General features: G+C 39.3%; 1 protein-coding gene across 8 annotated transcripts in view; it reads right to left on the bottom strand.

The window, feature by feature from the left end:
• Positions 1-12,323, bottom strand: part of LOC126348550 (metastasis-associated protein MTA3) — a 202,181-nt gene that overhangs the window by 20,043 nt on the left and 169,815 nt on the right. For all 8 annotated transcript variants that reach the window (XR_007565175.1, XM_050002369.1, XM_050002363.1 and 5 more), the window contains one exon: positions 4,792-4,995. Coding sequence is in view for 7 of the 8 variants with exons in the window: in XM_050002369.1 (XP_049858326.1) it covers positions 4,792-4,995 (204 nt within the window). In the remaining variant the exon portion in view is untranslated. The remainder of the gene's footprint in view (positions 1-4,791; positions 4,996-12,323) is intronic.

Genomic DNA, 12,323 nt, shown 5'->3' with positions numbered 1-12,323 from the left:
TTATTACTATGAACAGCAATTGGTTACATTAGAAACTTAAAAACACAAGAAATCACAAAAACTGTCATGACATGAAATGTGACGTATCCTTCTTGTTATGAAGAAGCCAATCTCATCACAAACAGTATAGTATTGCTCATCAAAATAAAATATACTCTGCCTGTAATTGTGAAAGAGATTTGAATGAGTTTCCACATTCTTGGAAACCCTGTACGAACACACTTTTTTTAAAAAGCTCACCAGAAAATGTATTCCCAGTGGTGAAATGGAGTTAACACAAGAATAATGGCAAGTAATGCTGAGATGATGTAATCAGTGTGATATCTCAAGTTGTTGCAATGACAATGTAACATTCATATACTATTGTGCAGAGACACTGTTCCAGACTGATCTTATAGTTCAGTCGAGATCTGCCTATCCGCAAATTAAATGATTTCCTGCCTCAATATCTGGCCACACGTCTCTTAAGAGAGTAAATATGTCAATGATAGTAGAATGGAATGTCACACCTTTCCTACATTAAAGGACACAATGACTAGATGACTGTGTGGCCAAGTTGTGAAGAGCAGCAAATAGTTCTACTCACAATGCTGAGACGTCGTCAGAGCTTATTGTATCATTCAACACAACGGTGTAGGTGTGTGTGTGTGTGTGTGTGTGTGTGTGTTTTTTTTAGAGATATATATATGCAAATTTGGTGAAGTCATCAATATTGTTTTTGAAACGATACTAAAGTCAAATTTTGCATAGCACTGGAGACTTTCTCCTCTACATATAGTGTGTTTAGCATTGACAACAGAACAACAGCAAGAAAGATTATAGTTGAATTAAAATTACTTGCCACAATCACTTGCTGTTGCATCAGCTGCCGCTCGCTTAAAGGCAACGCAGAAACATGGCAGGTCAGTTCACAAGTATTGAAGTGCTGTTACATGTAATGCAGGGCAACACTGGGAACGGCTGCCGTCAGGTATGATGGCAATGCCAGCTGTCCACAGCTAATTTTAAGTTACCAACGACTTAAACATATCAGACATGACATTTTCTAACCCAGAATTTACACTGATGTCCTAATCTAAGAACAATCTTGTGATGTGCAATATATCTGAGAAAACTGTGGTCAACAACCTGTGACAGAACTATTAATCACACTCACTTTTTTCCTGTGAATAAAGATAACCACTACATGCACATTCAAGACAGAAAAATTTCAGTTTCAGAACTGAAAGCAAAATGCAATTTCTTACTTTCACTGGTTGCCTGAAACGGTCCTCACACTGACTACATGAGCTGAAGCAATACCAAATGATGAGCATTCTTGTTGGCACTCTGTTACAGGTTGTACGCAATACATGCACATGGCAAACGGAAAGAGAATGATAGAAAGAAATAAACATAAGTGAACTAAAAAACCCAATACAATTCTGAAAATGATGTGGCAAAGAATAAAAAAATTAACGGAATAAAAATAATAACCAAAATCATTTGGTAATTTTTTAAAAATAAAGAAAATTATCACCTGTTGAGATTAAAACCCACAACCTCCTGAATGAGTAGACGGTTACTTATCCACTACATTACAGCACCACATGTTGTTCCAGTTCTGTATTTAGTCCTTTACAGATCCAGTCACAATTATGATTTGGTGCCTTCAAGTTCGGCCACACACAATGTTGCATGAAGCTTATCGATTGTAGGCTGACGTCTATGATGACAACTAATTATGTGACACTGAATTGTGTTTTCTGCTAAATGATCCAGTAGTGAAAGTTAGTGATGTGTGTGAAATGTGCATATTTCATTACCACTGTTGTGTGTGTGTTGTTTTTGGTGTGGTTATTATGTCTGATGACATGTGAAATGAAAGGGCCAGATCCAGAATACAGGATCCAAACACATCAAGAAAGAAAGCAGGACAAGGAGTTTAAAGTGTACTGACTGTTCCTTGTGACAGTATGGTAATGGTGAACATTTTGGTGTGACAATAAGTGCTCGGAATAGAGGAAACAAGCTCCAACATGTAAAATGTCAACAGACAAGCAATTTTAATGTTTAAGGACTTTTCTATGGTGAGGAGAGGCACAAAAATTATGTATAAATGACATTTTTAAAATGCAAAATCAGTTTTTAGCAACATAAAGCAAAATATGGAAATATTTACTAAATTTTATGAAACTTGGTATTTTCCACTTTCTTGTTTACAAAGTGAAATTGTTGCAAATCTCAATTCCACAAATCATATGAATTAGAACACTTATGCATTATTCCACTGGAGCACCTATGAGCCAGCCTCAGGGAGGAAGTGTTGTCTCAATATCTGAGAAGCGATAACGGACAGTGCTGACCAAGTGGCGCCAGGGAACAAACAGGACTACGTGCTTAGCTGTGCCTAAGGAGACAGGCCACACCAGGAGAAATATTGAATATTTGACTAGCCTTGTCTAGTGCATCACAGAATATTCTAGAAGCCGCCCTGTGATACCAAATGAGCCGTATAACTAAGGGCACATGAGGACTCAGTAGGGAGTTGAGATCTGCGGTGTATAGCGACACAGACTCTGTTATTTTGTGCCAGACACGGGCTTAGCACTATTTGCTAGCCTTGGCTCTGTAGCACTCATGAGATAGGTTCAGCAGATGAGAACTTGACTGATAGTGGGAATAAGCAGCAGTGCCAGTACGGACTTCATTTTTTCAGACGACAAGAAACTTTTTACTTATAACCGAGCTTCCCTAACCTATCCTCAACGAGTTCTGTACTCTGCACTGCCTCACAGCCTGATTCTTCCAGCCGTTGGAGTTTCAGAAGCTGCCCACGCCTACTTCCACGCATCGAGAAGGTCGGCTGAGGTAAGACCCCTGAGTTGTAGCAACGTGTCTAACTCACTCACTCCCTCTCAGGACATGACAAAATTTGAGAATATTAGTTTGCAAATATTGGTAACTGACTTATTCAATGCTGAGTTTAGATTTTTTACTTTTTCTCGAGGCTGAATGATCAGATTTAGTAGGTTTAATGTAAATTTCTCCTTTTATCAAAGTAAATAAATGTGATGTGTCATGTCAATTAATATAATGTAATTGATCAGTATGTAATGCAGCAAAATAAAGCAAAAAGAATGAATATGCAGTACAACTTAAAAAATAAGCTTCTAGGAAAAACACAAAAACTGGCAAACAAACAGAAAATTCCCTGAACTGACAAACAAAATATTACACTGAATTTTCTGTTCCTTGTATATGTAAATAACTTATCTGAACCCCAAAATTGCATGGTTGTAAGCTATGCCGATGACATATCCTATATCAGCTGTGGTAGAGATATGCAGTCTGCAGCTAACAGTACTGAGATCAGTTTCAATACTGTGTCTGCATACCTCACAGCAAACAAGCTCCTTGTAAATAAAGACAAAATGGTAACAATGAAGTTCATCCTGAGTTATAATGCTGCTATAACTGACACTGTATTTACATCCCCATTGGGTCTTGCATATGCAATTCACATAAATTTTTGGGCATTGTCGTTTATGAACACTTCTCATGGAAAGAATATGTAGATAATATTTGCAAGAAAATTAGTAGAAATGTGTATCTACTGAAATGTGTCTCAGCCTTCTTGAACCATGATACTTTAAGGCAAATTTATTTTGGGTCGATTCATCCGCACCTTCAGTATGGTATTGAGATATGGGGTGGGGCATCAGCAGTTCATACAGATAGACTTTTTAGATCACACACACACACACACACACACACACACACACACACACACACACAAAACAACCCAGTAAGAATGGTAGCCAAGGTAAAGAAGAGAGAGCCTTGTAGAGACATCTTAAGACTATATAAAATTCTTATGGTGTACTTCATGTATATACTGCAGACAGTCATGTTCGTGAAACAAAAATTTTGAATTTAATATGACAAACAGTAATGTCCACAGCTATGATACACAAGGAAGGGAAAATTTTCATAGAATTGTGATCAATAAAATGCAACGGACCACAGCCCACAGAGAATGGGAGCAATTTACTACAATGCACTACCCTGTGATCTCCAAAAAGCAAATCTAAATATACTAAAGAGTAGACTGAAGCAAGTATTAATAGAGAAGTGTTGTTACTCTATAGAGGACTTTAAGTTGTAGAGCCATCTTGGGATACATTGTATACAGACAATGTCTCCAATCTATCAATGGTATGAAAGAATGTAATTATACACAGTATTATGTTTACTGCACTATTATAAATATAAGCTAAATTGTGTTACACTATAGTGGAATCTACTTTTAGTGCCTGATCCATATGATGTTCTGAAAAAAATGTAAATATTTTACTGTATATGTGTAAAGTAAGCTAAATCTTCCCGACAATGTCCAAAAACTTTTTGTTATATGCACAGAAAATAAATACATAAAAAACAAATAAAAATTGGCAAACAAAATAACACCAAAATAAGCAAATTCTTAGAGAGAAACGGGGGGAGAGAGAGAGAGAGAGAGAGAGAGAGAGAGAGAGAGAGAGAGAGAGAGAGAGAGAGAGAGAGAGACTACTGCAAATTCATTTCGCTTGTTTTTCTCACCATATGTTCCTTTAATGACACATAACTATACACTAGAATTTTATGTGTAATAAAGGATAGAGCTATTATATCCTCTTTTCCACCCACAGGACGTTCTTGTGCAGTTCTGTTTTTCTACTCCATCTTTCTGGATACCATACAACACTCTAAGCCCGACAGTATTAATAGATATTCTATTTCTACAACACATGAAACATAATAATTACAAACCTGGTGCTTTTGGAGGTTTTGGAAAAGAAACATGATCAGGTTTTGGCAGCATATCTTTGGCTGTGAGGATTAGCCAATCAGGAGTGACAAGATTTGACTGTCCCAACCTGTTTGCAATGTACGTTACACTACCTCTCTCTTTTTTCCGATATCTCATTAACTCTTTCAGTTCCAGCATTGTCTTCCCTCCCATATGTAGCTGGCCTGAAATTACAAAAGAGGAATTTCAAAATTAAAAAATAATTGCAACATATCTACATACTTAAATTATATTCAAAAGTCTGTTACAAGTAATGACACTATCAATTGCCACTAAAAGCAATTATGGTGTACCACTTTCAAAGAAATTTAACAATAGTTAGCATACATTACGGCTCCTCACTACAAACATTTGAGGTGACTGGAAAAATTAACTGTCACTGCCAAATTTCAAGTTCATTAATATTGTTATCAGATGTAGAAAATGAGGAATGGAATGTTTTGCATGGCCAGAGACTTTTTGTGAAAAATTATTTCATATGTATGGTATATGTATTACTTCCTCAAAGTTTCATCCTAACAGTAAGAAGGGTATGAAGAACATTGATGTGAAGCTATAGGACTATTCACTTAGCATCAAAAATTCATATACAAGCATTCACCACCATTATCAGCATGAGTGCAATTTTTGTTTTCAAAACCTCAGAATTACCTCAAACATTAAATGCAGGCATGGTCAAAACAACAACAAAGGTGTATATACATAAGAGTTGTAGGTTTGGGTATAAGCTAGGATGATTTAATTAAATGTGCCAGAAAATGAACATACATGGATCTCAATACCACCTTTCACTTGGCAGCAAAGAAAAAAGAAATTCTGATGACAATATGTTTCCCGCCCATCACATGAAATCATCATTACTGGATACTTAAAAGTTCCTTTGGTCAATTACTATAGAGGGTATTTTGTTTTCATGTGCAGCTCTAGCGAGAGAAGCCTGAACTATGAAACAAACACGGCACGCATGTCACTGTCATCAACTCGTGACGTGTAGTTCAATATCTGTGGGCCAAAGGGCAAAAACAGACCAAAATTTCACAGGGGTATGTGAGGCGTGTATGGGGATGACTGTCTGGACCATAGCAATGCCTACAAGTTATGTACATTCCTTCGAGAGGGCTGTGTGAACCTTAGTGATTCACCAGGCTCCATGTGGCAGGTAACAGCAGCAACCACACAGAATGTCAGTCATTGAGGCACCAATTTTGAACAACCAGCATGTGCAATTGTCAACCTTATAGCAGCAGTTCAACATTTCATTTGGTGCAATGTATGATATTGTTCGTGACACTGAAATTTTGTAAAATTAGTGCTCCTTGGGTGCCTAAGAACCTGACAAACAACTACAAGGGCCAGCGAATGATTACAAGCTTGAATCAATTAATGCACTATGCCACAGAAGGGTGTGACTTTCTGAAAGGAATCATCACTGGTGATGAGTCATGGGCATTTCACTAGATGCCCAAAACCAAACAGGCCTCTATTGAGGGGAATTATGCTGGTTCCCAGGGGGGGGGGGGGGGGGGGGGGAGATCAAAGTGTCTCAATCTGCTACAAAAATACTCATGACATTGTTCTGAAATATGCATGGCAGAATCTGCTAAACACAGGACCACTGTGAATGCTGCAGTCTACATTAAAACTTTGGTTACCTTGCATCATGCACTTCATGGCAAACTCCACAACATTAATGCTGATGGTGTCAAACTTCTTTATGACAATGCTCGCCCCATGTTGCTGCTCCCCATCACGAGAATACGTCTAATTTGGGTGCGAGGTGTCCGGTGCCCAATGCCCAATGCCCACTGCCCACTGCACACTCCGGATCTTGTGCCATTGGACTTTTATCCATTTGGTCCCACGAAGAATTTCGTGGCCAGCCAATGGTTTGCAACAGTTAGGAAGTGAAATCAGCAGTCCGCAGATGACTTGACACCATCCAACCAGACTTATATGAGCAGGGAATGTTGAAATTGGCACCCATGATAAGAAAAATGTGTTGAGAATGTTGATGACAATGCAGAAAGTGGGTAAAATATGTAAATTCGTTCATGTTTTTATCTATACATTTTTTTTTTTTTTTTTTTTTTTTTTTTTTTTTTTTTTTTTTTTTTTTTACCTGTTTGATAACAACATTGTTGTGTGTTTCTTTTCAATCTTTCCTTCTACTGGTTGAGCTTCATTCAGACATATTTCTTGTGTTTCATTCAGGCCGTACTTACTGTAGACAACTGCATCATGCATAAAAAGTCTGAGGTTTCTATTAATACTGTCCACAGGATCGTTAACATATAACATGAACAGCAAGGGACTCAACACACTTCCCTGTGGTACACCTGAAGTACTTCTGCATCTGTCAATGACTCCTCATCCAAGACAATATGCTACATCTTACCTACCAGGAATCCTCAATCCCCTCACATATTTCATCTGATACCCCATACAACTGTACTTTTGATAATAAGTGATAGGTGTGGTACTGTGTGACATGCTTTTTGGAAATCTAGAAATACTGAGGCATTTTAAGAGTTCCTAACCAGGAGCAAGTTATTTAGTCTTACCTGTGTGCTTTGGTTCTTTAGTTTTTTAATCTCTGTGTGTTGCTCTAATTTATTAGACACAGTTTTTGTGTTTTCCTCAGTGTCTACAGTAGAAGTCTGCAGCATGTACTGATAGTCCTTTGTTTGTCTGTGTATGGTAGTTTTCCACGGTAGAGACTTTTACTGCTGTGTATGGACGCTAGCCGAGTTGGTGACACCTCGCTCTCAGCTCCAAACTGTGTTGGCCTCGGTTACACAGCTTGAGGCTGCAGTGGATGGACATCATTGTTGTGGGCCAGCTGTGAGAATCCAATGGATTTCCAGCATGACCCATGAGCCCACCGATCAGTCTACACCAATGGCCAGCCCAGTTACTTCCCACAATCAGGTTGATCCTCACTCGTGTTTGAGTGGGTAGTCACCTCGAGAAATGGCAGACCAGAAAAGACTTCCCAGGGGGTCAAATGTAAGGCCTCTCCAATTAATCTGGCAAAGGGTTTCCAGGTGCTGTCTGTGGCTGACACTGTCCCTCAGTCAGATGCAGTCACTTGTCTTGTCTCCGAGGAAAGCACTCAGCATGCATGACCTGGGCACTCACAGAGGGTGGGATCATTGGTAGTTGGGAGCTCCAATGATAGGCACACTATGGAGACCCTTAGGGACATGGCTCCCAAGGAGAGGAAGAAAGTCAGTGTGCACTCCAAGTGCATGCTGGGTGAAGTCACTGCAGATGTGAAACAGGACATTCTGGGTGCCATGAAGAGCACAGGGTGCATCCAACTACAGGTGGTGGCTCACACTGCTATCAATGATACGTGTTGCTTTGGATTGTAAAAGAGTCTCTCTGGTTTCTAGCGGCTATCAAAAGCGGTAAAGGCTGCCAGTCTTGCTTGTGAGATGAAAACAGAGCTCACCTTTTGCAGCATAGTTGACAGGACCGATTGCGGACCTCTGGTACAGAGCCGAAGAGCAGCTGAATCAGAGGCTCAGAAGGTTGTGTGACCATGTGGACTGCAGATTCCTTAACTTGTGCCATAGGATGATGGGCCTTTGTGTTCCGCTAAAGGAGTTTATTACATGCAAGAGGTTACTAAACAGGTAGAGAGGGCTGTGTGGTGTGGGCTGGGCAATTTTTTAGGTTAGATGGTCTAGGAGAAACACAAGAAGTGCTTCAGTTTCAAAGGATGCAGGTCAAACACAGGAAGAACACATATCTAGGAATTCTCAGTATAACAGTTGCAAATTGTCATAGTTGTGCTGGGAAAGTAACAGAGCTCCGCGGCCTAAAAGAAAGCACTGCTGCTCAAATTGTTATAGGCACTGAAAGCTTACTAAATTTGGAGATAAGTTCAGCCAAAATTTTTGTTCGGGACCTAACAATGGATAAGCTAAATGCAGCTGGTGGTGGCCCGGTTGTTGCTGTTAGAAGTGGCTTTATTTACCAGTGAAATTGAAGTTCGCAGTTTCTGTGAGTTAGAATGAGTAGAGGTCATTCTTGACAACAGGAATAAAATAATAATTTTATCCTACTAATCTCGTAACTCCGATGATACAATTGCTGAAAGGTTCAAAGAAAACTTAAGTGTTATTTCAAACAGTCACAGTTGGTGGCGATTTCAATTTACCTTACATACAATGATGAAAATATATATTTAGATCCTGAGGTACGCACAAACCATCATCCAAAATTGTGCTAAACGCATTTCTTGAAGATTATTTCGAGCACTTAGTTCATGCGCCCACTCGAAGAGTAATAGTTGCGAGAAGGCACATGACCTACTAGCAACAAATAATCCTAAGCTAATAAGAAGCATCAAAACAGATACAGGGATAAGTGAATACAGGGCTGTCATAGCAAGACTGAATACCACAACTCCCAAATCCACCAAAAATAAATGAAAAACACACTTGTTCAAAAAAGCAGAAAAAATATTTGCTTGACGTCTTTCTGAGAGACAATCTCCATTCCTTCCAACTTAACAATTTAAGTGTAGACCAGATGTTGCTTGAGTTGAAAGAAACAGTATTAACAGCAATCGAGAGATTTATACCATATAAATGAACAAATGATGAAGCTGATCCCCTATGGTACACTAAAAGAAACCACCACCACCACATGCAAAATTGAAACGAACTTAAAATCCCCAAAATTAGTGATCTTTGACAGAAACTCAAATTTAGCATTGACTTCAATGCGAGATGCTTATAACAATTTCTAAAACGACATTTTGTCTCAAAACCTGGCAGAAAATCCACAGAGATTCTGGTCACATCCAAAGTATGCTAGTGGTGAGACACATTCAAAGCCTTCTCTGGATGACAGCAATGGAAATACAATAAATGACAGATTTACTAAACACAGCCTTCCAAAATTCCTTGCCCAAAGAAGACAAAGTAAATATTCCAGAATTAGAATCAAGAACAGCTGCCAACCTGAGTAACTCAGAAGCAGATATCCTCAGAGCAGTGAATCAACTTAAGTCGCTTAATAAAAGCAAGACTTCTTGTCCACACTGTATACCGATTAGGTTCCTTATAGAGTATACTTATGGAATAGCTCCACACTTAAGAATCATATACAACCACTTGCTCGACAAAAGATTAATACCCAAAGACTGGAAAGTTGCACGGGTCACACCAATATTCAACAAAGGCAATAGGGATAATCCACTAAATTACAAGCCCATATCATTAACGACAGCATGCAACAGAGTTTTGGAATATATATATTGTGTTTGTACATTATGAATTACCTCAAAGAGAATGGTCTATTGACACACAATCAACATGGATTTAAAAAACATCGTTCTTGTAAAACACAACCAGCTCTTTACTCACACGAGGTGATGTATTCCTCATTTCCTGTTAGAGTGTTCACAGCTCATAGTAACTGACAGAAAGTCATTATGAACAACAGAAGTGATTTCTGGTTTTGCCCAAGGTAGCGTTCCTTATCTATATATACAATTTAGGAGACAATCTGAGCAGCTGCCTTACGTTGTTTGCAGATGATGCTGTCATTTATCATCTAATAAAGTCACCAGAAAATCAGAACAAATTGCAAAATGATTTCGATATCTGTATGGTGAAAAAATTGGCAACTGACCCTACATAATGAAATGTGTGGAGACATCCACAGGAGTGCTAAAAGGAATCCGTTTATCTTCAGTTACACAATAAATCAATCAAATCTAAAGGCTGTAAACCCAACTAAATGCCTATAAACAACTTAAAGAACACACAGGAAATGTTGTTGGGAAGGCAAACCAAAGACTTCATTTTATTGGCAAAACACTTAAGAGCGTCCATCCTCTTTTGGAGTACAGCTGCATGGTGTGGGATCCTTGCCAGTGTGGATTAACGGAGTACATCAGGAGTGTTCAAAGAAGGGAGCATGTTTTAGCTTATCGAGAAATAGGGGAGAGTGTGTCACAGACACAATACAGAATTTGGCGAAGACATCACTACAAAAAAGGCGTTTCTCATCGCAACGGGATCGTCTCATGACATTTCAATCACCAACTTTCTCTTCCAAACGCGAAAATATTTTGTCGATGCCACACTACATACGGAGAAATGATCGTTGTCATAAAATAAGAGAAATCACAGCTTGCATGGAAAGATACAGGTGTTTGTTTTTTCCCATGTGCTGTTCAAGAGTTGAATAATACAGAATTATTATGAAGGTGGTTCGATGAACCCTCTACCAGGCACTTAAGTGTGATTCATGGAGTACCCATGTCGGTGTAGATGAAGATCTACCTGCCCTGGTAAATGGCTTTCAGTATTTCATGTGAGAAAAGTGTGAGTTGTGTCCCATATGATCTATGTTTTCGAAATAAAAACTGACCGGCTTGAAGGAGGTCATTCTGTACGAGCTACAAGGTCCGTCAAAAAAGTATCCAACCTTTGGCCAGAAAAAATGAAAAACTGGCTTACCTGCTACATTGGATGCTTAATCACCCTCAACGAAATCTCTTTCCTGAAATTACGTTCCTTTCAATGACCCTGAGAGTTTGGGGAATAACCAGAAGTCACAAGGGGCCATATTAGAAGAGTAAGGAGCCTGATGAAGAACAGGAATCTGGTATTTTGCCAAAAGAGTCTGAATCAAAAGCGATAACATGCTCAAACACTGTCGTGATGGAGGCACCAATTTCCTGTTGACCGCAAGTCCAGTCTCTCGTGCTGCACAGTGTCGCATAGGTGGTGGAGTACATCCATGTAGTAGTCTTTGATGATTGATTGACCCTGTGGTGTGTACTTGTGGTGTAGCATACTGCGGGAGTTAAAGGAAAGAGTCAGCATCACTTTGACATTGCTGTACACTTGGCGGGCCCTCTTTGGCCTTGGTGATGAGGAATGGTTCCACTGCGATGACTGATTTGGTTTCCATGTCATGATTATGGTGTTCACGAAGTTGGAGTCACTGTGGAGTCCAGCATGTCCTGTGAGACTTCAACATGAAGTTGCTTTAGCTCCACAAACAGTAACTTCAGCACAAATTTCGCCAACACTCTCTTCATGGCCAAAAGTTCAGTTACAATGGATGTGTCAGAGACTGGTGATGTCCATCTCTTCCACAATTTCTCTGATAATCACACAATGGTTTCACCTCACCACACAGCGTTCACTTTGGGAATGACATGGTCATTCTGATACCCAATCATGTGTGACTCGCTCTCCACTGGAGTGCAGCTGTCTTTAAACCAATTGTACCACTCCTTAATCTGTGTGATGTCCACAGAATTGTCACTGAAAGCCATTTGAGTTTTCCAAATGGTTTCCACTTAGCTGTCACCCAGTTTCTTGTAAAACTTAATGCAATAGCAATGCTTCAGTCGTTCCATCATTTCCATTTCAATGAAAAACTGATGCAAGCACTACACACTACCTCACTCAACTGTTGCTTGCCAGCAACTGATGTTACTGAGGAGTGGGAAAAATTCACG

This window comes from Schistocerca gregaria, chromosome 1 (genome assembly GCF_023897955.1).
Source record: "Schistocerca gregaria isolate iqSchGreg1 chromosome 1, iqSchGreg1.2, whole genome shotgun sequence".
NCBI lineage: Eukaryota > Metazoa > Arthropoda > Insecta > Orthoptera > Acrididae > Schistocerca > Schistocerca gregaria.
Note: the sequence above shows the minus strand (reverse complement) of the source record. Positions and strands in the feature narration are given on the sequence as shown.